Genomic DNA, 27076 nt, shown 5'->3' with positions numbered 1-27076 from the left:
ATATGCAGCATATCCCCTCATTACGATCTCATCAGTTTAATCATCATATCAAATTCATTTACAGAGGCTCAGCCTGTATATGTTTCTGCGTATATCTCTGTACGCTGAACACGTACTCGTCAATTAATCACTTAATACTAACAACAACAAAAACAACGAAATCGGCCCATTGTATGCTTAAGGAAGTTCCAAACTAGATCGTATTTTCCATCCGCTGCATTTGTTTCCGGCAGGTGTCAGCAGAAAATTGAACTCGTGTTTTCTTATCCGGCATAGCAACAAACGTAAGACACATGTAAGCCTAGCGGATGCGATGCTTCATCTATGGTCCCATGTCGGTGTCCACGGTTTTCTCGTAACTATTGTTTCGTCCCTTCTGTGCTCATGCAAACAGCTGTATAGCTTTCTTTCGCTCTATTGAGGTTTGTCTAGCGATGCAGTTGTCGTCACAGCTTCTGACGTTTCCGGAGTGCTTTGGACCGATCGGTCCAGACTCAAGAAGGCTATATCAGATCAAAGTCAGGTTCCACACTCAAAACTCAACGTTTCAAGAAAGTTGAGTAAGCTAAAGAATGTACCGTTATAAACTAAAATCTCCTGGAATCGAGTTCAATCAGTGAATCGACATCGTTATTCTTTTACATACAGGGTTGATGAAGACTACATTTCTCCCTTCGATCCGCGAATGCGTCTACTAACATGCCGCAAGTGAAGATTGAGCGTAAAATCTGGTTTATCCTCGACATACTGTATCGTTGCTGCTGGTGTTGTTGTTGTAGCTGACGTCTAATTTATGCAATAGAAGTTTCAGTTTACTTCGCCGCATGGCCCTATCTATGTCCGGATGGTTCCGGCGACGAAGGATTTCATGTAGGATTGTGAATCAGGCGTATAATACTCGAGGGTACGCATCGCAACGCACCGGCAGTGTACTTCATAAACAGAATGAAATGTCTATGCATATCCGTACCTCAGCGTAACATATCTCTGTCGGCAGGACATTACAAAACACGAAAGCGATTCCGTGCTACCAGGTACATACTTCTGAACATAGGTAAACATACGACTGTCGCAGACGATCACGTAAACACCAGTGCCAGCACGTTTATTTGCTGAACAGATTAAAAACGAAACCGAGACACCGTTTGGTTAAGTGCTAATGCAATCTCATAAGTGGTCACTCGTGAAAAATCGAATCATCGAGTAAAGCCGCCGTCTGAATTTGCCCGAAGCAAGAACAGTGTTTTCCTTGAAGCAGGTGTGCATACTGCATAGGGTTATAGCGAATACAGGATCCTCTTAGGCTATTTAGACGCTTACGCGTTTTTTTAGACGTTAGCCAAATCGGAATATATTATACAAAATAGCTTAACCAATGCTTACGAAACTGAGCGCTACGCGTACGAACCATAGCAGACGGAAAATCAGAACTAGCTTTAGGAAATACTTAAATTGATCTGTTTTCATACAGACCGCAACGATATTAGTGCGTTATTCCTGTGTGCCGCAAGTAATATCCTGTACTGCTTTGGAGTCACTTTAATCGTGATGTGGTCCGTTTGACTGTGTTACAGCTGTTACCAATTGGCAAACAATGCCGATAATATAGCCGGGACACGACTACATCGCTGACCTTAGCTTAGTCTGGCCTGATCGCGACGATAACTGTGTGGCCTAGTAGTGTTGGACCGGTTTTCTGGACATATAATGGGGTTACAGTTTTGTCTGACTAGCGATTTTTTTTTTTTAAATTTTCTTGTTTTCTCACATTCGTGGATTAATAGGAAACTTCGACACCGTGTACTGTCGCACACAAGGTGTATTTCTAAGGTTAAGTGATTTTCACACTGGATTCTATCACGTGATCGCTATTTAGGAACCAGCTATAGCTCTTAAACAGCACTAATCATAAAGCACTAACCGGCTTTCTCATCAATAGACCCATTTATTCGGGCCATCGATAACCAGCTAATCATTCGCTTAACCTCACTGGTCCGTATACTATACTATAGCGATTTCCCCCCTAATAATAGCTGCTTACTTTCTTTGACTGACTTACTCTTTGCACGCAAATTGGGTATCCAAAATCCTTTCCACCGCCCAGCCGAAATCCCCAAGGGGTTTTATCACCACGCATGAGCTTCACCGTTGTCTCCGACATCACGTCGACTTCGCACTCGTTGGCTCTTACGCTCAGAAGAACAATAAAAACCGATTCTCCGTAACACTACAACAACGACTATTGATGGGACACCACTTCACAACGACGGAAGAAGCCTCACAGAGTTGCACTGAAGATCACTGTTGAGCTGGTCTAGTGGGTCTTGGTCGCTGTATCCCCGACCGCGTGTCTGAGTGTTTGGTATTGGCAGTTTCGTCAGGGGGCGCCGGGGTCGTTTTGACTGGTGAGAGCTGGCCTATCGTAGAGTAGGCCCGGCTCGAGCCGATTCAAGTCGTGGCTATGGGAGTTGCAGGCAGCGCCCGCCAGAAGCAGGCCTTTTTAGTTGTGTAAAAGCTGTTTGGTAGGTGAACGTTGCCTATTGGGTCCTCAGCCTCACTCACTCGTACGCTCACGATCGCGTAGTCTGCCTAACTCAGCAATCGTTGCTTATGGGCTAGCCAAGAACTGACGGTGCCAACGCTGCTGTTCCTGCTGCTATTGCTACTGTGGTGCTTCTGAAGGGAAACCGTTCTGCTGGTTGGGTACCACGCCCTACCGCCAGCAAAGTTCGTCGTCCACAGGGCAGACGGGCAAGCGGGTGCGTTCGTTCAACGATTACTACGCGAAACATACAGAAACACATCTACAGAGAAATACACACGCTTACACACATTCAGCACTTGTAGCAGCAGTATCAGCAATGGCAGCCGTGCGAGAGAGACTCGAAAAATGCCAAAAGAGATTCGCCGACGATCGCTGGCGGTTGCTGGGCTAAGAGGCATCGACAGCCAGTGGACGACTCTGGGTCCTCTAAGGTTCTATGTAGAACTGACGCAGGCACCAGCAAAACAAGAGGCGGCTCTACTTCTAAATCGACATAGCATCGTACAAAGGCTGTAGCATTAGAGACTACCAACGACCATCACTAGGCAACACCTCACCAGCGCCCTGCAGGCAAACATGATCAACGTGCTAGTCAGCTGCACCGTGGTGCTGCTGCTGCCGCCTGTACGCTGGCTGTACACCTACCTGGTCACCGGGTTCACCAGATGAATAGACCGCAACAGCTACATTACTTGAGTCGCGGGTAGAGGCAACGGTGGCGGAACCAATCGTTTTGTGCCCATCTATTATTACAATAGATAGGCAAAGCATTTGATACTAAGGTCGAATCGGCATGTGGGCCGGTGCTGTGCTGCAACGGCGGGTAAAAGAACGTGACCAGCAAAAGCTGCAAAAGGACCCAATGGGTCTCGTTGGTCGGGCTAGAAAGGTAACGCTCACAGGTTTGTTGGCTAGTTGAGCCGTTAACACTGCCACGTTGAAGATCGGACGGTGGTGCGTCAGACTTCGCATGGATACCGGAAATAGTTCACTCTATAAGAACGCCTCACAGGTCAGGATGACAGCCAAAGAAACTATGGTAGTAGGTTGGACCCAGTTCGCGAACCTCCATCAAACTGGACATAGCAAAAAGAAACTGACGTGATTGTTCAAGCATGGGGATCGCTCACGAATACAGTCAACGCCATTTATTGTGGGAAGCTGCGCCCAACGGCTTTAGCGCCTGGTATACTCTTGTTGCACGTAGCAAGGGGGCATCTGCCTGTTGTTGTGTGCCGTGGTCTCTTTTGTGGGGAAGATATTTTTCGTCGGCTGATTCGTCTTGTTAGACACACCGCCGCTTCGATCCTTGAATAGTAGAGCTGACTGCCACATCTTTGAAGACGGAGCCACCACGGATTAGAACGCAAAATAGATAATAAGCCAACATAGCTACCTTACATATCTATTTAGATTTGGTTCGCGTGCTTGTTAAGATGACCATATATATGTACATATATATATATTTTTTCAGTGCAAAATTAATCTCAACGATGTCAGTAAAGCGGTCGTGGTCAGGCTGAAGAAGTCAATTGTGAGAGTGGGCTAATGGTCTGAGTTGCTGATGAACGTTCACATATCCTTGCCGGCCCTGATCACCCCCAGAGGTGCCAATGGTAACATCTTGCCCCATACATACATAACCTTCCTGTTCAACTCTCCCTTTCAAATACCGCTACAATGGCGAACGTTACTGCATAGTGATAAATGATAGCGACGCTTCTGGATTGGTCCTATTTCATGCTGGGCCTAAAAATTTACTGACCACAATTATTGCTTCCAACGTTAATGCTAACGCTGATCAAGTACAGCTGTACATAGTAACTATTTACGGAAGGCACGTTTCAATATTTACCCGCCATTTCATCGTTACTGTGCCAAGGGTCTATATGCTATTGGTAAGAACAATCTGACATATGACAATTGTGGGACTGATATTTTTTGTCTCTTGCCAAACACACGACACTGGTCAAAATCGAGAATCGAAAGGGTACTGTTTACAATAGACATGCTACTAGTACGAATTAGTCTGTTTGGCCTGTAACTATACGAATCCTTACCATTGGTTAATGATGATGACTAAGTAGATTGAGCGCTGCTATTACCGAACGGCCAGCAGGCGCCTGCGAACAAAGCCTGGTAAAATTACGAAAACCCATTGAGAGGCAACTAGAATTTTCCGGACAAAGCACGCTTATACGTGATACCCACATCGTTCACGTTACCTAAGCAATATTGTTAGTCGACTCCCAACAATCCACGCAGCGAATTCTAAAAGCCTCGAAAATTCCTTTGGAGCAGAAGTATGTTTAGAATAGAAATAATCACCGCACTAATTAATTCTCTGAATGAGATAAATGGCGAAGTACAATGATACCCCTTTTCAAGTATGTCGAAATCACTCACTGAACAAACATCGACTTCTACATTCAGCTGACGTGATCTAAGGGCTACATTTACGGTGATTTATACATACGCCATGAGGTCATTTGAACACATAAGGACCAGTCGTTTGTCGGAGACGGAAGCTTAGTGTTCAGAAGGCAGGCAAAAACGCAGACGAAATGAGCAATGATTCGGGACGTTGTTACTGCGACCGTATGACGAAGGCAGGTCGCTAAACATCCTACAATTAGAGACAATGCAAATCTTGATAGAATAACGAAGAAATGGGTCGCCTCAAGCTGGAGCAGTGTAAAGTGAAAGGTTCATAGTCACAAAAATTTTGCTTCACTAAAAATTAAATTAATTCAATTACCTGCTACTCAGATGATTACTACGATTTCGCTATAGTTAGCTCAATTGATGCCACGCTTCGAGAGTAAACACTTAGTTCGGTAAAGATAAATTAAGACCCTGTTGAACTACTGTTCTTTCTAACGTTCGAGCGACACTTAAGCGGATCTGAAGCGCGGATATCCAGGGCCACACGACGAATGTTTATGGCATGGTTTTGAAAACAGTATTGCCAGTTTCTTCTTTTTCACAGAACATTATAACGTATCGTAACGGCTCAATTGGAAAAAAAATTGATCTTTTAATCATTCGCTTTATTCTTTCTTTATCGTGCAGACGAATTTATCTGAAACAATTTCGAAGCTGAACAGATTCTGAACTCTGGGGTACTACTCACTGCTTTGGTATCCGTATAAGCAACGACGAGAAGGCCGTGCTCTATTGAAGTTCATCGAAATTTAGTGTTTATATAGAGCCATTTAGCCGCTGAGCATACAGTCATCTGTGTTTATAACATATATCCTCTCGCGGACAAACAATAAACGCAATGAAGCACGATTTATTCGTCAATAATAATGGTAATAGAACGTTCCTTTAGCGTTACAAATTGATATAATATATCCAACATATGTAAATAATACATGCTTTGCACTATTCTGTGGTCACGGTGGCGACGCGTCACGTACAGAGAAGCTCGATTATCAAACACGCTTGGAGGTTAGGATAGTTCGCTTGTTACGCAGAGAACGCGGTGAGTACATACAAGAACAATGTCCATAGCGCCATAACGCAACGTAAGGCTGTCACATAGACGAGCACACGGGACAATTTAATAATACCTTTGTACGAAGTGTGAAGAAAAAGGTTGGCAAATTTTCTTCTGCAAGAAGTATTGGACCTTCAGATTGTCATCTATCCTCCAACGTACACTCGACGACCACGTAGTTTAAATTTTATGTACTTTGCAATCGATAGATTTAGCAAGGACGACGGAGTACGAACATTAGCTAATAACGAAGACGGTTTAACCAATAGGAAAGTACGCCTACAACAACTCAGGTAGTACTACCTATTCTTTACGCGTGTGTATACGTTGGAGATTTTTGTTTCAACGATTGGCCATTCAGCGTGCAACTATCTATCTATCTATCTATTTAGGTTTTTCTATGATAGTACCAGGCTCCTTCGGGCCATGTCCAACAGCTCTAGTCTGCTTTTAACTAACTGGCCAGCAGGCCATTGTCGTTCCACAGAGGCAGGCGGACCGACAGCGCGAAAACCATCTGTTACAAAGTTACGGAGTTTGTCACGTCGCCTTTGCCAGACAAATGCAATATGTTCCTATTTATTTCATAGAAGTATTCTATGATCCGCATGATATTAATACCTGTTACCTAATAAATACCTAATATAATACCTAATAAATGCATCGTATCGATCAACGATACGATACGATGCGACCGATAGCACGGAAAGCATGCACATACTGAAAAGTTACTAAAGTTGTCCAGTTTATTCGGTAGCTTTTAGCGATATGAATCACAATACGGTCACGCTATTGATGGATATCTGTTGAAGGCTTGTTTCCTTAGGGCGGAGTGGCGTTACAAGTTGGGAACTAATTGAGCATATGATTTAGGACGTGCCCGAAAGCATTCGACAACGGTGGACAAGACACAGGATGGCTTATCTCGTTGGTATTTTTGGACATGCCATCAACTGCCAAGGCCTCGTGCTGTCCGTTGTTAACACTGAATCACAGAAGCGCATGCCCATCAGCGTAACAAGCACTTTATTCAGATTTTACTAAGGTGGGGGGTCACATTCAGAGAATATTCAGTACAGCTTCTAGTTTGATTTCATTAAATAACTAGGCTAAAACATGTAATGAAGAGGGAACGCGATCAAATAGGGAATTGAAGCTACCGCAAAAATAGTTATCTGTTAGCGGGTGACAGTGATATTTATAATTGTTATTTTAGTTCCGTTCGTGCAAAGCTGATAATATTATTTGTTACCGAAGCTCACTGGTGACTGGTGTGTTTGAAGGAGCGAAGATTAAGAATCGAAAATACGTTAATGTCGAGTTCACTGAAAAAACTACTTAGCGCCACCTACACAATCACCGGGACGCCTCTGGAGAGATGAATAGAAAGCTTGAATCTTAATAAAAAAAAAATAAGTTATTGGTTAAATATACGATTGTACAAGCATATTCGAGAATTCTTAAATTGTCCTACATCACTACGTATCTAAAAATGTCGACTATCTACTTTGGTGGGCGGGGAATCTGCATCACAACAGCTTTCCTATTCGTTTGTACTGTTTAGCTCGGCTTCCAATGCCGACGTTGTTGCTTTGCCTGCTTCACAGCCAAACAGTCACGCAGAAGTAATTTATACATATTCACATGTCTCAGATGCTTTTATTGTCTAGGTCAGGAAAAACCTCGCCTATAAGGAGAGCGTACGAGAGAGCGCACCTCTGAGACAGCAGCACCCACTACCGCAAGCGCTAGCCTCGACACCATTTGAAAGCCCGGCAGACGCTTCGTGCGCGTTCAGGTTGAACTGCTAGTGGCCGTTAACGCGTAGCCTAACGCGCCTGCAAAGAAGTGACTCATCGGTTCAGGTCCCGGGACTCCTCTGCAGACAACTGAGCCGTTTCGCAATCTTACGGTACGAAATTTCTTTGGCGTCGCTGGGCGCTATCACTGCCCATACAACTGACAGTGTGTCTGCTTGTTGGTTTTTGATCATTCGGTGAATTGTCGACTAGTCGGAAGGTAGGTCTGGCTTCCTGTTCTTCTTGCCCTCGTGTGTGGGTGGGTGGGTGGCGATGATAGGGGTCATCGTCAATGACAAAAAAAATTTCTGTCTCACAAAGCCCGCTCAGTACCAAATGCTGCTCTTATTTTGTGTCTTGAAAACGCTGTGTGCCAAAACCTCGCGGTATACATCTGCTCAAGCCGATTCTGCTCAGTGTCCAGTAAAAGGCGCTGACTTTTTGAGGCTTTCTGCTCTACAAGAAATGCTTATTCGATGAGTCCGACAAATACTGCTGTGCCCGGTGGTGCCTGTTAAAAAAAACCTGATACTTCACGATACGGGTTCGCGTTACTTATTCGATGATTACGGATAAGGTAAGGATGGGCATCAAGCAAGAACGAAGACCCATGTAAAAGTTTGCTGGTTCAAAAGCTATGCGCGACAGAATCAAGGTGGACCGCAAAGACGATCAAGTAGTCGACGGCTCACGAACATCTGTGGACGACTGCATTGATAAATAGCATTATGTTAAGTGTCTCTGAAACGGTTGACATTTATTGCAATGCCTGGTCTTATTGCTTCGGAGACTCACTCTGTGTGACCAAAATTACCTATAAAAGCATTAGGACTTCTAATTAGTCATCATTTGCGGTCACCATTGTGATCGCTAGGTAATTTGCAAGGCGTTGGGAATCGACGTCGTTGAGTTTGTTAAATTAATTGAATGCGTCAAAGCGCACTTTGACCGAACGTACGTGCGTGTACACACGAGGATGGTTTCAGGCCATCTTTGTGGTCCATCGTTTACAGCAAACAACGTCTTCTAATCTATTCCTATCGTGTCCTTGTGAACTAGTTTCCCATTTTTTGTGACTTACTGAAAAGCTTCAATTCAATGGGCGAAACCGTAAAAATCATCAAATTATGATCGAAAAGGCTGTCACATAGACAACAGCTCACCGTGTGTGCAGCGAAAATTTCTTTGCCCAACTTTTGCTAAATTGCCCATTTTTTCAAACGTTCATTAGCTTGACTGTTAGTTTAGACATCTTTTCGTTAACATTATATTAGTCCGTATAAATCATGCCTTAGACAAAATAAATACATTGTTATGAAACGGTGTTATTTGACGATAACTAATAATGACCCAGACAATATTCATTAGTAAACATCTCAGAAATGAAGCAGAACAAATCGCAGGGTTTGTTGTCCGTGAACACAGGCATTTGCAGATGTTTGCTAGCAAAAAGTAATAATCGCTAGAAGAAGTTTCCCCCGACTGGCATAACCGTGTTTCGAGCTTGAGATCAAGATAGACCTTCGCAATCGGACCAAAGCTATAACACCAAAGCGTTTGGTAGAACTATATTAATTAGAGTTGGCCATTAGCAATGAACAGTAAGAAAACGTAGGGCACTAAACAAACTGAAGAACAGGACAATAACAAACCGATTGCTGGTATTTAACAACCTAATCTAGTCTGCTAATAACGTCTTAGTTTAATACAACATCTAGTTATGTAGGTGTCGCTGTATTCGGCGTTCATCTAACAAAAAGAACGAGAAATCATAAACAGTGATAGCATCTAGCTATGTATAGTTCCTATGTACGAGCCATCGCAGAGAGGACCTTATAGCGACGGTTGATTATTGATTCATATACGTTTTACGTCACTTTTCAAAATTCGTTCAATCGGAAGCCAATCATTATAGACGATCAAGCTAACTTTTGTAAAATCAACAGTAACTGAATGTAACAGAAACAGTAGATATTAGAATTTACATGAATTTTCAAGTCCTAAACATGGCGTACAGTTTTTAGTTGTTGCATTTAGTTGTCTGTTAATGAAATGTACTACCATATAACGTTTTTTTTGTACCGGTGATGGATTTTCTTCTTTTGTATATCAGGTAATTTCTATAATTTTTACATTTATCAACGTTTCTTTCATGTCGAACAATAGCACGTAAGAAATAGATTTCGCCTTTCGTTTATAAAATCTTGGCTGACACACTACTAATTCACATGTATAGCTATGACTCGAGCCTCATTAATTTGTCGACTGTTGACAAAACTATTCGTATTATACGTTAGGAGAGGTTGACATATGTAGGCTTAAAAATATCTACATTATGTGTAATTAATTCAGGCTCATTTAGATTCGGGCAGATCGTAGATTCGGGTATTACGTGTGGGCACGATTTTAAACGCCCACAAATGACTTTTTCCGTTCACCAAGCGGCGATCAAATAGAAGTTCCGCAGCGCAGCTAAAAGTCGACGATGTTTGAAAAGCCCGCCAAAAATGGCCTTTGCAGCTGACATTCATTACTGCTGCCATCTATCCCAACTGGTATTCCAACCGAGCTGAGCGAAAGATCGTGGCCAGACATCAATGGATAGCGAATTGAAACGCAGGAGCTAGCTCGTCTTTAAATACGAGTATGCATGATGGTCTTGCATTGATTAGAAAAAAAAAAAACATGAACAGTATAAGCGTAAATAAGTTGTTGATCAAGGATTTGCCTATCGCAGACCGAAATCATTCGGTCGCCGCCTCGTCAGGGTCGCCGGATGACAGCAGACTGATTTTTGAATCAATTTATTTGTTATCGCAGCTAATCGCGCCTAGTATTCCATTTGATAGTGCTTTTATTGCGCTGGTACTTGTCATTGTTAACTCCATGCATTGAATGATCGTATGTAAAGAACCGACGCAATTGTTCCATGGTACCCATTCGTTCTCTCTATAAACTGTTATAAAAAACTGTTATGTTCCAAATGTGCGTTTTAGATAAGTGTTTCTAGATAGTAGATGCACGTGGGAAATGGTGTCACAGTAGGGCCAGAGTATGTCAGTTTATTAATTTAAAAAAAAAATTGTCCTTCAAGGTAAAGCTTGCTTTCTTTTTTTCTTTTTTCTTCAGTTCTTCTTATATGTAGCCCACAATGTTCCAACTTAGTTTCTTTTCTTCTTGATTCAGATAGCTCGGGTTAATCCATAAGGTAAGTTACAGAGCCCTAAAAGAAGAAAGCCCTTTAAACGAAATTGTTGATCTCAATGAATATACAGACAGCCTATACTCAAATGTATTTGATGCGATGTTCGGTGGAAAAAATATCCCCAAAATAACTTTGGTTTAAGTTTTTCTATGATTGCTAGAACTTTATTAAGCGACAAAAATGATCTTAGTGCTTATGGAATGATGTTTCGGTTAGAATCGCTAAGGTACAACCATTCAAACAAGCATAATCATAAAGCCAACAGTTAGGTAACCTTTTTTACCATTAGAAGTCGTGTCACAAGATAAGTGAATTCGGTCGTAGACGCCTTCTATGGTTTGGAAAAATTTTTCCTGTCAGGTAGTCTCGTAATGGATGCATGCATGCATGCATGCATATAGCACTTTGTCTATAAGCAAAGTACTCTACCGCCTCCCTCGCTTCCCCCCAGAAATCAAGCATTCTCGATGTGATCGAAACAATGGCGCAATGCGATCTTGTCTATTGTTTTATTTAATAAACACGAGCCCAGCGGCCATTTTCAAAAGATGCCAAGGTTTACATTTTATAGTGCATTAATAATAACTTTCAGACTGTATATTTAGAAATGGGTGATTTTGCCATTTGTTACCTAGTGATACGATTTTATACGTAAATACGTTTAGAGAACTATAATATTGATTGTTTTTCTGAAAACCATCTGCACTTCCAAGCATTGTTTTGCAAGCCATATCACCATTGTAACGGATGAATGCTATCTCTAAATTATATACATACAGAGTAATTTTTGAACAAGCTGCTGATACGACTAAACTGGTTTCGTGTAAAATTCATGGCCTTACGCTGAGGCAAACGGTAGCCCATGTTCTTGTCACAACCCTTTGGTACAGAAAGGAGCGTTCAGGGTTGTCCAAGCCACATAGGTAACAGCATCGGCAGAATACCCGAGGATGGCTTTTTCCTTACACCGTCAGAAGGTCTCCTTGCAGAACTCCATTTTAGATAGATGAAACGAGGGAGGGGGGGGGGGGGGGATTTTTTATTGTGAGGGTAACAGCTTTGCGCAATGCCACTCTGCTAACTTTACTTAGACTAAACGTTTTAGATTCCTTGTCCTATTACGTGCAGTATGGTTTCAGAAATAAGATATAACCAGGAGCTTATTTGGCTGAGTATATGGTGGATCTAGCTGTCCAGCGATCGATGCCTTCCTCTAAAATCGCAGCGACCTTAGCGTGTATCAAGGATTTTTCCACACATTTGGCAAACATCTCTGATGATGGTCACATGATTCACAAAAGTATTAGCCTGCCACAGGTGTTCGCGATACGTTTCCGTTTCCTATATTTAGCGTATAACATCTTTCGAAGTTTTACCAACCCGATATAATTTGGCACTGCATAAAATGAGCACTGAAAATTTGGCCTGAGCTGAACGCTCCAGGTCTCAATCCGGTCCCATCAGAGTAGCCAAAACAATCTCTCTTAAATTATAAGGAGAATAATACCCAGCAGAATTTCTAAAAAAGCTTTCTTTATTGATAAAAGCACCTTGGAACCATACCCTAGGGTTTTTCAAAGGTATCCCTAGAAATACTACTTTGGAAATATATACGCTATCGAACCTCGAAATAATAAAACAGAGATAAAGACAGGACTGTACTAATTGGAAAATTAAGTAAATGATCACGTACAATACTAGACACCTCCAGACCCTATGTCCAGGGCAGACTGTATAATGGCCGAATATCCGATATCCGTCTGCTTAAGCGATGTATGATGGATTTATTTGAAACGGCAACTCATATATGAAGGACGATCCTATCGTCACAAAGCTTACCATTTGGATCGGTCGTTAGCCCGTCCTCACGACTACTTTCCATAGTAACGATATACCTACGAGATAAAAAAAGAAAGATCGACGAGGAGTGAAAATAATAGTGAACACCACGTCGTAGCTCTATAAATAGGGAATAAATTGTTCCATGTTCGTCAACAGAACGACTCCTCTTGTTCCGTTTCCCCAGAACCAGTGTAGTATAGCAACTAATAGTAAGATCCCTTAGTTTATCAATATCGCAATGACAAGCCTTGCCTTTTTTCCAGCTGTATGGCAAGACAACATAACCCATCTTCAGACTTTATCCACAATCGATAATTGGCCGATATAGAAATATAAAGGCCAGGAATAATAACAACACCAAAAAAGCATTGCGCCGGGTTAAGAGAAAAAAGTTGCCGGAAATCAATGGACTTGAAATTATCGCTGTTTGAAGGTGGAAGAACATCTGACTCTATCAATAGGCTAAACGCAATCAGGCATTAAGGCCATAGGAGGACAGTTTCTAGCCGTAAATATTATACATTTAATAATTTTCATAATTTTATCCATATGAACGTGTAGATTCGGCGAACAGGTCGAAGTGATATGATCGAAATACCTTATGGAACACGAATCGACGCTAACTATGAAGGACAAACGCACGTTTTACCTAGACGAAATTATATAAATAAATTTAATTTGGTTCAGCAAATTTCGAACAGACTCGTTTATCCATGCCAGGTTCACTAAATATAAAAGGATATCTATATGTGTGTGTGTAAAGATCATAATTACTGTTTTATATCCAGTTGTGCACCTAACGAAATACGAGGCAGTGGCGGAGGCTGCTAAATCGATCCTGGTTCGAATCTGCTAGCGACACATGAAAATTGATGCGGGCTTATACTGAGAAATTTTTCGTAATAAAAGTAAGTTTTTTTTTTTTTTATAACGTAATGCGTTTGTAAGTTCATAGATGATCATAGAATGGCTTGTTGGGTTGGATCGAAAATATCGAATTATAATCATATTTGAACAAACTAGAGGAATTATTGTGAAAAGCTGAAGCAATGAAACACCTGTGCGGGCTTTCGCTGTCTTACTCTTCTGACATGATACGAGACAGCAGAGAATTGTTATTGTTGCAACAATTGTAACAATGTTGTGAGGGCTAAACCAATCAATTTCTATTTTCACAAGCTCCTCCATCTGTATAAATCGTATATTTATTGACAGGACGGAAAAAGCCGTAGGCCTCGGTGTGTAATGTGTTCAGACGTACGCAGGTAGGCGCCATTCATGAATCCGATAGGGCCACTAGTCACAGCAGCTAAATGACAGTCGTGAATGGTAGCATCCAATTAATCATGCATTATTAACAGAAATGCTATGACGTGGATATATCGGAAAAGAAGGCTTATAGTCAAATCGAACGGAGGAGATACAACCTGTTAACCCTGTCGTCGCAGTCGTTCGTGTTCAGTAAGAAACAAGTCGTTTGTTACCTATCAGCGTCAAACCATATGGCCGAGCACTTTCTACTCAGCCTACGCTAGAAATAAACAAGTACGAATCACGCCATATCAACGAAGAATTGCATTGTGACCTCAGTCTCATGGAGATTTGTGGTTTGTGTAAATTTGCCAGCTGTTTCATGATGTGGCCGTTCGTAACCAGTTTCAGATCCAACCATCAAAATCAGCACAAGATCTCACAAACCGTAAAACTGAGGGAGAAACGGCCACATAGCTTGTATCATAGGCTGACTTGAATAAACGTAAATTGTCAGTATCGCAGATGTCTGAGCTTGATCAAAGATTTGTCTGGACCACGTTTTCGTTACGGCTAGAACATATTTTGCATGATCAGAAATATGTTCGTTTTCAGTATTCCATAATGGACTAGTATAACCACCTGTAAACTAGAAAATAATGAAATTACCTTTTTTTTTTTGAAAATTAGAAGTTTCCTGCAACGATAATGACTTGGGAAAGAGGAGTGTTTCAGAGTTGTATATATAAAAAAAAAATCAATTTTGTCAACGAATACTCAACACTTTGATGAACGAAAATAAAAATCTATTGCAATAATTGAAAAATTGTATCTATGAAAAGTATAATAAAAATATACTTTACTGTATTCTGTACCGTCAATTATATCCTTCACTGTTCACATAACGTGTACTACCATCAGACTACGCATCTTTAGGTTTAATCAATTCCATGTATGGATTTACAGTAATGAATACTTAAATAGCAGTTAAAACAAAAACTGACGAAGACAGCACCACGTTTTCGGTGCGCACTCAAAAGCGTACATCGCCCTGCCTTTTCACAGTACGGTAGAGAAATCAATTGCTAGCTTAGCGATCTACTTCAGCTACCGGCGATTAGCGGTCGTCGACGTTCTGCTATTCACTGTTATTTTCCATAAATCAATCTAGATCGTGAGGTAACCTTGAAACACTTAAAAGCCAATTAATGTTTTTGCAACTTTGGTGAGCGTTTCTTTTGTTTATGTTTCGAATATCGATACGGGCATTTCCTAGTGGGCCGAGATCACCGAGGGATATGAATCTTGCCAGCGTTAGAACGCCTGACTCCTACTCGATTCGAAGGCAAATGTTTCATCTCGTAAGGTTAATTTGGACTTGACCAAATTAACTCAGTCCAACGGAGAAGTGCTATATAATTCAACATGGAAAAACTCTACCAAAAGGTACGCAAAAGTGCCGGTAGTACCGGTAGTGAACGAACAAAGAAGAAAAGGGTAAATTTTATCAAACACGAAATGCTCACTGTGGTAAGCCGGCGCCTGGGTAGACATTCGTCAAACAAATATGTTTGTATATAGCAAAGCATTATCATCACCATCGAAGAAACCTTTTGATGAGAGTCATCACCATCGAAGAGACCTTTTGAGACGAATATTCTTGTTTTTATCGCGGTCATATAATGAAAGCATTTTAATTAAGACTTCTGCTTCAGATGACTACGACCAAAAGGATCTTCGTGAAAGCTTTGCTGAATACGTTTTTAATTCTACATTAAGAATAATGAAAAAAAAAAAAAGGCAAGCATTTGCAGTTCGAACTGTTGAAAAGCTGTGAACATTAACGACTGGGAACAATAACATTGGTATATAGCATACACATCTTTCAGCTTTGGGCGAGCAAGAAAATTCAACGTGAAGTTATTATATCAACTATACCTTGAAAAGCGCTCACTGACCGTAACACAGTACCATGTTCATTAAAATTACATGATAATAATAATAACAACAAACAACAGTAGGACTGATGATCAGTTTGTGGGTTGAGAATATGCCAAAGACGAGCGTGATTATATCAAGGGCAGGGCATTATTCCTGCTTTACGCCGTTTCACCATTGCGTACTCGTACGTTACAATGGCACAAAGAGCTGGCGACTGGACGACACTGGGGTTCGTCGCAGGATCATTGCGTCCTTTGTTAGAAAGGCATCGTGAGACCTGCTTCAGAACTGAGTAATTCTTGCTGGCCTGCACCTTTCCGTATATTTGTGATGACGCTACGCAGACTTGCAGCAATACGATAAGCCGGGTAATAAACAACGCGGAACGATGAGGCTGAGCAGAGAGACGGTTCGCTAGACGGCAGATACAGTACTATGAATACACGAAAGCCATCCGCGCACTCTTCATGGTACTGAACCTGAAGCTCTCTTAGTCAGTTTACCGTAGCTCTGTTGCTAATCCGTAGATCAGGGCGTCGTTGTTTAGCTCTATTTACATACGCCAGCCTTAGCTGATGGAACGTCCCTACGATGTGTAGCGCAGATGTTCGAATGTTATGGAAATCAAATAAAACTACTTCCTAAAAAAGGAGACGTTTTGCGTGTGACGTTGTTTTCACTGTCCGGATAGGCCGTCAAAAAACCTTGAGGTCGAGGTGGCATTGGCCTTAAACGTCGATTCATGTTAGACACAACAAAAATATTCTATTATTAATAAATGCCTGGAAATAAGCGAGCTATTATGTTTGTTCTCTTTGAACAGCATAAATATTGTTTTCACCTTTCCTTACCTGAGATGCGGTTAACCGATATTCTGTGAACGCTCTTTTAGCATGCGGTTTTCGTCTCGATATTGTCGCTATTTGGGCTTGCCAATGTACTCATTCTTTCTCAGGTCTTCTGGTAAGATACACAAGCGTACTCATCGATCTTACTACTTAGTATTTCTAATCGATCTAATACCCCCTTTGAATGGGTTCGTCTTCAGTGGGCTTTTTATGAGCCAGTCACGAATATGGCACAGTATTTCATCCGTCGAAGTATCAGCATAAAATAAAGAGTCAGCTCTGACGCCGACAAGTTTTGCAGACTGAATACGGACGGACTTGTTTTCTAGCGTAAAACAATACGGAGAAAATCTGCTAGTCAGATTACTATAGATCGTCTCCTATTGTATGGTATATGCAGACATATCGTTTACAGTATTTCATATATTTGTTCTATTTCTTTTGGCAAGCATCGTGCTGCCGCCGTGACGAGGAAAAAAAGGTGTCCACAGGCAAATTTTTATCTTAGACGATTATGTCAATAAATGCACTAAAGTCTGCTTGAACAAAATTGACGAAATATTGAATAACGTAATCGAATTAAGATTAAATAACTCTGGATGTAAAAACTTTTCTTTGGCTGGCACTTCTAGTTTTAGACCGTGTTTTCTTTGAAAAAAAAAGTAAAAACTAACTTTTCCTCTACCCGTTTTATCATCAAACAATTTCTAGCATCCAAAAAGTACTCAAAAAAGATACTAGATTTCGAACTCACGATGAGCTTAGCCTTTGGTGAATGGCCTTAATAGACAGATGTGTCAACCCGATTGATTTTGGTTTACCACACTTTTTCTTTAGTTCAACAGCGTCCCCTCTAGTATAAACAGGAGACGAGTCCAATCATTTTTAGTGTTCACGATTGGATTTATAAGCTGATGATTACTTTTTGATGACTATGCCGATGCTACCTAATAAACTTGTGCCCGCTCCTGTAAGACACGTTTGGATCATCATTTATTGACTTATGTTGAACTTGGCTTTGGAAATGGCTCTCTCACGTATTATCGTGTTCAAAACGGCATACGATTACATTATTTGTATGAACAACAAGACAATATGTATTCGAGCCTAACAGCCTAACTATCAATTTATGAAACCACAAAATCTGAAAGGTATCACAATTTTACTTTTCAAAAATCTGTCATATATGGCCAGCAACTAAATCTTTACTGACTGTATCTAGTACAGCGTTATTTTGCACTGATAATTCATTTGAGCTCAAATGTCGTTTTTTTTTCAAATAATACAGCATCAGCATCACTGGTTCAATATGTTTATTCTTTCGGCGTTTGATAGACGTTCTTCTTACTCACGGATCCATAGGTTCGTTTGTACCGACACCTTAGTTTTCCACTAGTTAATCTTGTTCAGATGAATCGTAGTCCTTACTTTTCGACGTAGGAACTTGTGTGACGCCGGCGTTACCCATAATATCATCGTCCTTGGCTCAGAAAGCAAAATCCACAGTCTTCCAAACTTCCAAATTAGCTAGCATATTTCGAATATGATTTTCCCTAGCGCTTATAAAAAACAACTGGTCAGTAGTACCTAATATGTATTGGTAGCCTACACTTGGTGTTATTTTAAAATATTACCATTGTTCCTATTACTCATAGTGCAATGGTTCATGCATCTGTGGTGCTAATTCTTGTATTTTTCAAGCATATCACAACTTTGAAAAAACAAAATGTTAGTCCTGCTGGCCCTTCCCTATCTAAGATCAAAAACTTGTAAATATTTGTCCACTACGCGAGAAAAAAACTCATGTTGGGTAATAAACAGCGAAGTCGCATTATAAATGAGCGAATTACTTCAAATTATTGTATCCGTCCAATGTCTAATGGTCAGTTACGTGTACTTTGTTTTTTTGTACCAGAATAAAAACAAAAAAGTCCACCCAGAAGGCTTCATTATTGTTTCTATTTAGTCGAAATATTGCGCTTCCACCATTGATAAACAAAAGATACTCGAACTACCAGCACAGGGGACGGACTCATCATTTGCCAGCCGTGCATACTTATTTGACAATGTGATAGTACATAAACTATACCTTTATTGTGAGTTCTGACCACCGATAAAGTACGTTATTCTTCATTGAGCATCGTTCTTCTTTGTAAATCACATTTTGCGCTATGGCTATACAGGAGGCACCTTTAAAGCCGCCCTCATCTTTACGCCAGTCAATTGTGAACAGCAAACCCTCAAATAAGACCTTTGGTTATTTGCCGGTAAGACGTTCCGCTACGACGACAATTTCAATGCTCGTCAAGAGCTTGAGAAGGCCTTTATTACGTGCTACATGGGTACAAACCGTAGATCAGCTAACCTCTATATATGCACTACCTTCGCAAGCCTAAACACATAATACATGTTTGTTTTGGAGCGTTCGTGCAGTTTTCTCGAGTTAAACAGGCCAAAAAAATAAGCAGAGTCTGGGCAGCTCTCACGTTGTGGCGAGGCACAACTTCGAAACGACTAGAGGAAACCACTGTGTTAAGCAAAATTAGCGCCTTAATTTTTACGTCCCTCTAAGTGCCGTTGCACCGCAGGGCTGTTTCCTGCATAGCAGCGAAACTATCCAGTTGTTCTGCCCAATCAAACGTACGTCTTCTAAATGTGCGTTTTCTAAATTCGTAGATTCGTTATCGTTATCGAACTATAACGAGGATTTTTGACAGCATTACTATGTAGCTCAACACTAGCGTCATTCGGTGCCTGCTTCTGTCAAGAAAGAAAGCGGATTCCTTCGCAAATTGACACTGAACCACGCGATACGAAGTGTGAAGGATAAGTTCAGCTTTACAAAATTAACTGTCTTCTAGATTTCAACATAGATTTTATCAGTCGCACATTGTTTTATATCAAACACTGTTCCGTTAAAGAGCGCTGCCAGAAACATACGGTTTCAGTATTTACGATATCGAATTAATCTTTTCACGTTCTACTTTGCAGAATGACATCTCTGTCTTGAGTCTGCAAGATTAACTTTGATTTGTCAAGTGGTAAAATTGCAGACAATTATCTGTGGGTAGAAAATCTAAAATGGAGTAAAAAATCAAACGCAAACGGACGCAAGTTCCGATCACTCATCCGAAAGAAACTTAACGACATTTTTATCGTTATTATGAACATACGTGAGACGGTCGACGCTGTAGCGGCTGCTTAGTCATCTAGAAAAACGCTATATTACCGCCTTAAGGTCATAGTGAAATAAATTTGTGCTGGTTAGTTAACAACGAGCGTATGAAACAAAATAGTTCAAATATTCATGAAGTTCATATATACATGAAGCTACGTTAAATGGGTCGGAATACGGATGCTACTACGTGAGGTTAGATTACGTTGACATGAATCGGCCAGTTACTTCTATCTAGACTGCTAATAGTGTGCTGGGCAGTTAAATAATAGAATTTTCATCTTAAGAGAGCAGAATGTACGGGTTTGTTGTTTGTTTCAACTGCACATACAGACATCACGCTCAGTAGTTTTATATATATATATATATATATATATATGTGATTTCCTTTTAGAAGTTATGTATACGTTAACGGCGCGTCCAGCAGACTCTCGCAGGTCTGTAATTACCGAGGTGCTTATACTTTATCGCCGGAATGGAATACTATCTTGTTGAATATTAATATTTCAGTGTTACGGATTATCGCGTATCGTGTAGCGGTAAGCAACGTAGCATATCTACAAAAACTTTGGTTCATTTTTTTTTAAATAAAATATCCACTTAAGTACTAACTATGACTACTATGGCGAAACGTCAAAAAAAAACATGGGAATAGCATAGTTTACATTGTTTTTGCTCACATTTAAGGTCCAATGACCTTCGAATGTGAAACTGCTTAGATACAATTCACGTTTACAGCTTAAGTAAGGAAATAGTATTATAAAAAACGATGCTGTATAGGACAGGTAGGAGTGACCGAAGAAAACACATTCTGCGTGTTTTCTAACGGAATATCTCAAATACATGAAAAGAAACATCGAGCACTAGCTCGGCTGTTTGTCACAACTCCTCGTTTCTTTAATCAAGTACTCGATACCCGCATTTAAATACATTTTAGACTGGCCTGTTTACTGTAAAAAAGAAACGACATTTAATAAATTCATATAATTAAATAAATGAATATAAATAATAAATTTAAAAAAAATAATATTTGGGATTGTAGAAACACCGTTCAATTTAAACCAGTTCGACTCAATTACATCTAAAATGGTGATTATCTGTTCAGGACTCCGCTATTCCACAACAATGTGATCCCTTCAAGGTGCCCTTTTGCGAATATCAGGAAGGACCTATGCGGCTCGAGGCATGGCCTGCTTTGTCATCATTCTCAGCAACATCTGTCGAATCGACAAAACACACGACGAACTTCCGACTCAGCCGTTCGGCTGGTGGTCATCAGGGAATAGGCGGTCATAATGGGTACCGTACCGATGACGACAAGCTCTATGACAGTAATCAGAAGAATGCCTTAATAACATTTGTTTCCGTAACGCTTTCCCTCTGCGCTACATCTGAAATTGAAATGGTTGTGTTTAAACAATTGCGATTCTACATTTTACCATTTTTTTTTTTTTTTTTAATCTATCAAATAATGAAATCCATTTAGTCATTTGTAACAACTTGGAAGAGGAAATATATAGGCTTATGCAAACATGTTACGAGTGGCGCGGTTATATTAGACAAGAGACCTGCAACAAACGGGGAAAATTCTCAATCAAACATTATATCACTTGTGTGTATTTTACAGTGGAGCAAGGTTAGCTACATGACTGGGGGATAAATTAGTAGCGAATAGTGAATAGCGGCACCCCCATCAAGTAGGGTGCATGTATAGGGTGCGTAGACCACATCGATCTAATTTACCAAAAACCTACGTTGTCAAATACCTCATCAAGCACAATTACCTGTTGATGCATTCGTTTTCCGCGGTGTCAGGCTCCGAAAAGCCTATAATATCTTTATGTCGAGAACTATCTAAGGGCAACGATACATATTTGAGACCAAAAGACACCCCGAAAATTACCGATTGTAACAGAGTACGCCATCTTGAATGTGTGCGGTAGAAGTTTTAAGCTTCAATCGGAAGCTGGTCGTACTTCAGTTTAATTTTCATAGCCTGCGATACTTGAATCAGAAGCTATACCACGCGTACAGCGAGCTCTGAAGCGTGAGCAACAAACAACAAACGCCAAACATGTGCGTATAACTAAACTGTAGGTACAATCAATATTTATAGAGCATGATATCAATGCTTTTGACAAATAAATGGAATATAGCTAATCAAAATAAATAGATGAAACATACCTCGTAAGACATGGGGGCGGTCAGGTTAATCATGTTTCCAGTTAGGCCGAAGGTCGCAAGAAGCGTATAGGAATGACCGACAGCAGTGTTTCTGAAAAGCGGTTCTAACGTTGCCATTGTAGGTGGCAGTGAGATGGGCCCTGGCAAATCATTGGCAGCTGGAAACTATGGAGAGACGGCGAAAACTGAGGAGATCTGAAACAAACGGTTCAGTCGAAGTAGACAAATATATACCATTAGTCGTAAGTTTATATTGAAAATAAAAATCTTCATTCAATGTTTTTATAAACCCGGCCTTATCGATAATGAAGGGAGATTATAAGGACATACCAGGATTTGTTGGATCAAGTATATCGCTGTTCCATGCAGGATTGATAAAAAGATCGTGCTCACTAGAAGCCGGCAAATGTAGAGCTAACCATAATATTTGTTCCACAAACGCAGAGATACAACTGGAATATATAGAACGTTGGACAATTAGAAGAAATACTTTAAGCCTAGTTGTGTATGTACGCTGTTATAAATTAAGGTTTTTTTGTTAGGCGCAGGTAAGTTGCATATATATTTCAACAGCCACATACCGGCTCTTCAGAAAAAAAGCTCTGTAATGCACATTTCGCTTAGGGAACATGTGCACATCGACAGATCATGGATGTAAACACATTAAATGTATGGGGTCCTGTGATAGGTGTTCTGTCCTATTTTATATGCGCTACACAACAGAAACTGAACGTACCATTAGTGAGATCTAACATTATAAGCATTATACCATATTACGATAAGATATACAGCCCTGAACATTTACGTATGCAACGAGGTAGCGGCGTGTCTACGCGCCGTAATTGACAGCAATTTCTTCTCGAAAACACAATTGTAGATAAATTAAACATCTTTGGATGCTTATGACGCTTCCTGTGTGTTAGACAGAACAGCCAACTAACATCTATTGCACTACATTATAACGGTATGAACATTAGCCGCGTGTTGGATCTCGCTCCTGTCATGTTTGTACGAATTTTATGAACTACAACGTAGCAGAAATGCAAAGTTAACCTAGTTACTTATTGCTGATCCTCTGTTAGTCACCTTCTCTAAAGTTACCTGTGACAGGAAGCGTTCATGGGGATAGTTGGCTTTTTGCGTATTGCGTAACCCAAGAGGTTCTCTCAAGTGGGCTGCAAACGGTGGGTACGCAAAAACAGAACATTTCTCGATTAGGAAAACGGCGAATCTATTGATGAGAGATGCCTTCGACTATGTGGCGTTATGGTAAACGCGTCAACATTGACCCTTTTTTATGTTTATGCCAAATATGCGATTGCGACACATTTGTTCATAGCACGTCAGTTGTGGGAAGACGTTATGTGGACTTAGATTCATTGATGGTAGTTTAAACATGAAGCACAATTTATTTTTGGTAGATATATAATCACTCATCATCGTCTTATCTTGGATAAGGCGCAGAGCATCACTATATAGTAGCAAACTTTAGTACTTATATGTATGCAATGTATCACATGAAACTGAAGTCTTCGTTTCTATTGGCGCACTACTTTTATGAGATTTCAGAGGATATTCGCGAGGGATGCTGCAACTTTTGTTACCGTCACAACTTCGAATAGCGGCATAGATTTTATGCTTGCCAAACTTCATCTTAGTTCTATTTTAGAAGTCGTCGAAATTACTACCTCAGTAAAAAAAAAATAACGGCCCCATCAGTTCGAAATTAGCGTCAGACTAGAACTATTATCATTCAGCTGCTTGTTACTATTCTCTAATGCTAATTTTTAGATCCTCCGCGATGGACCCATTTCGGTCGGAAAGTTTGTCCTATCTAGACGCAAAGCGAGTTCCCTTTCAAATGACCTCGGAACGGTCGATTGTGAAAAGAGTAACAAATGAGTTCTATCAATTCATGAAGACTTGTGGTTTAAAGGGCTCTATTTGTTCACTATGATGCTGTTCATTTGATTTATGTATACAACGTGTTTAACCAAGAAAGGGTAGCTAACTGCACTGAAATTTCATTGATAACCACTATATGAGAGCTGGTCCTGCTTAATTTTGGAATGGTTTGGTGTGAGAAGGTCAGGGCTTTCGATCAACATGCAAACCTCTCGTCATGTTAAAGCCTAAAGAGTGTTATGGCTGTGAAATTGACAATAGCGGAATAGTGGAATTAAAAAAGCTTTTTTCAACGTAATATGTACATGTATAAAAAAGGTATAAATAGGATGCACTATTTTAAAAGGACCAATAGAGATATCACTAATGAATGATTTGTTCAATAGAGCTGATCTTTGGGTGTCTAGAGCTTAACGACAAACTTGAACATAGTATAGGAAATACATCTTGTCATAATTTTAGAAGTAGCATGGCAGTACCAGCGACTATAATCATATGCCCAGAGTATTTCTATTCCAAATAACTGTCAACAAGACAACCATAATTTGACCCGATGTAAACATTTCGTTAACATATTCCTCAGTACGATTCGACGGCCTTGTTTTTACTGTCAGTGAAGCACGGAAACTGCCGCAGATAGTTTTTGAAAAAAGAAATATCATAACAAAGTGTTTATGTTTACAGCAGATTATGGCATTCCCCAACCCCTAGTCGGGCACAAGCCAAACAAAGTCCTATTTTATAAAGGGTTGCTATTTTAGCACAATGGTAAACTGTATATCTTGACGACGAACGCTAACACCGTTGTACGCTAACACAAAACGTATGTACACCATTACGTAGCAACTATTCTTGGTTGATTCCTACACACGCAACTTGTCTATGCGTACAATATCCGAATTTCGGGCCACTGGTTAGTGGTCTATCTGCGATCAGTTCTTTTAAAAATACCTAAATTATTTAGGTGGAGCTGTCGTCGGTCCATAGAGGCAAATTCTATATTGTTTAGAATATTCTGATTTCGACTTGCTTCTGTCAGAGTATCACTTGATGGAAGTGGGGTTTGCCTCCTCCTCCTCCTCCTCCTCCTCCTCCTCCTCCTCTTCTTCTTCTTCTTCCTCCTCCTCCTCTTCCTCTTCCTCCTCCTCCTCGTTTTGGGTTGAATGACCGGTTACTAAAGGAAATACATTTCAGACTTACATTAGCCTAATATGAAATTCAGAGGAAAGTCTATGTCCAGTTTTCATAGAGAAAATCTCGTGCTGCCCATAATGACAGTTATAGAACGCACGCTCGTACATCGGCTGCTATATTTATGAATCAAAAGAAAACTCACCAGTTTGCGTTAGTTAAACAGGTAAATATTACGTTGAAATCAGCCATTCACATACGGTAAATAACATGTAGCAGCCGAAACCGCTTTTGCTAGGCCTCCATTGAATTAACCCTCTATAAACAGCACAGTATGGTAATAGTAACAATAATAAGAATCATATTAATAATAAAAGTAACGACGTGATCCTTGAATCTAATAATGTAGTTTGTGTTATACGCGCTAATAAAGAAAACGAAATTGTGTTTCGCATAGAAAAAGTGATAAACTGTTCTGCAGAAAACATTACAATATCTATTCTATATGTGCGGTGAGAATGATTGTTAGACATTGTTGCTTGTTGTAAATATTGAACGTGGTTAGTTTATAAGCTTTGTTTTTACTTAAAACAAAAATTAAAACACTCGGTATCAAAGGGAAGAAACGAACAAAATCTTAGCGAAGCTTACGAACGCATATTTACAAATCTAAATTATGATCTGGCTGAACTATAAAAGTATGCTTTGTATTATCGTAATGTGGACGCTGTATAGCGGTTGAAAATTGGCGCGCGAAACTTACGTCCACGGAGAGCGCTAGTTGCTCGTACGGAACTACATGATTGGCCATTTGACGTTGTTGTTGGTGGCGCTTCTGTAACCGCTGGTGTTCGTATGTTCATTGGTGTTCAGGTCCGGCCTTGGAAATCGTACGTCCACCGCCTATCCTATTGATCGTACTATCGAACGCGTAACCCTATCAACCTTTAGCTATATCGAGATATTCGTATAGACGGATAGGACAAGCCACGAACACCCTTAATATTCATATCGGCAGAAGAAAGTGGATAAAAACATTGGCGCGTCGGCAGCGTCCGCGACGCTCATTATCGTTCCACAACCGAACGGCTACAGAAGCTATGCAATCGAGTAACGCCTTCCATTACTATGATCATTACCCATAAAATTAACACATGCAACTGCAGTAGCGACAACGACAAAAAAGAAACATTATCGTAGATTTTTACTAATAACTTAGGTGATTTAGCCGACTGACCAATCCCAGCCGCTAAATAATAGAACCGACCGATTAAAAGAGTTAGAATAGAAATGCGCGGACCGAATAAACTAAGATTAAGCATTATATTATAGCGTAATTACGATCGTACGATTGAGACTGTGACCGGGTTTCGGGGGCAGCATTCAGTGTTCATGGCGAAGACTCAATGATCCGGTCCAAGAGATTAGTGCGTTGAATAAAACTAGTTCGGAGTATTAGAATTTCTTACCAATAAGCGCTAGACATAACAATCATATACCTTTGCGTCTACCAATATTTTTCATAAGTCGCATCGATGTTAGCCTTAACGTATTAGATTAATAAAACGATGTTTATCATCAACCTTTATCGAAGCTATCGACTATTAATATTTGTGTATGTGTGTGACTGTTTGTATGAAGTTTAGAACTTCAACGAAAGTCCTGCAATAAATTTGATTAGAGACGCTATGAACGGTATTAGCGATTACGAGAAATACATGTTGATATTTGTAGTTTCCTAAAGTATT

At 40.4% G+C, this 27076-nt stretch overlaps 1 protein-coding gene and 1 long non-coding RNA gene across 5 annotated transcripts in view; one reads left to right on the top strand and one right to left on the bottom strand.

Moving 5' to 3' along the window:
* Zasp52 (Z band alternatively spliced PDZ-motif protein 52) overlaps positions 1 to 2746 on the bottom strand; it is a 57493-nt gene extending 54747 nt beyond the window's left edge. Inside the window, exon 1 of one of the 3 annotated variants that reach the window (XM_022837002.2) lies at positions 2060 to 2746. In XM_022837002.2, coding sequence (XP_022692737.1) covers positions 2060 to 2161 — 102 coding nt within the window. In that variant the 5' untranslated portion in view covers positions 2162 to 2746. The remainder of the gene's footprint in view (positions 1 to 2059) is intronic. The other 2 variants (XM_022837005.2, XM_022837003.2) reach the window with 2 other exon arrangements.
* Positions 2747 to 7805: 5059 nt separating this feature from the next.
* On the top strand, positions 7806 to 22515 carry LOC111262616 (uncharacterized). 2 transcript variants are annotated; one of them, XR_002681732.2, is made up of 3 exons: positions 7806 to 8066; positions 21214 to 22184; positions 22415 to 22515. It is a non-coding gene; the product is annotated as an uncharacterized LOC111262616 (long non-coding RNA). The 2 variants fall into 2 exon arrangements; XR_002681733.2 differs by having other exon boundaries at positions 7824 to 8066; positions 21214 to 21407.
* Positions 22516 to 27076: the final 4561 nt, after the last annotated feature.

The sequence above is a fragment of the Varroa jacobsoni genome, unplaced genomic scaffold, assembly GCF_002532875.2.
Source record: "Varroa jacobsoni isolate VJ856 unplaced genomic scaffold, vjacob_1.0 scaffold_681, whole genome shotgun sequence".
NCBI lineage: Eukaryota > Metazoa > Arthropoda > Arachnida > Mesostigmata > Varroidae > Varroa > Varroa jacobsoni.
The sequence above is the reverse complement of the archived record's forward strand: the minus strand, read 5'-3'. Positions and strand labels throughout refer to the sequence as shown.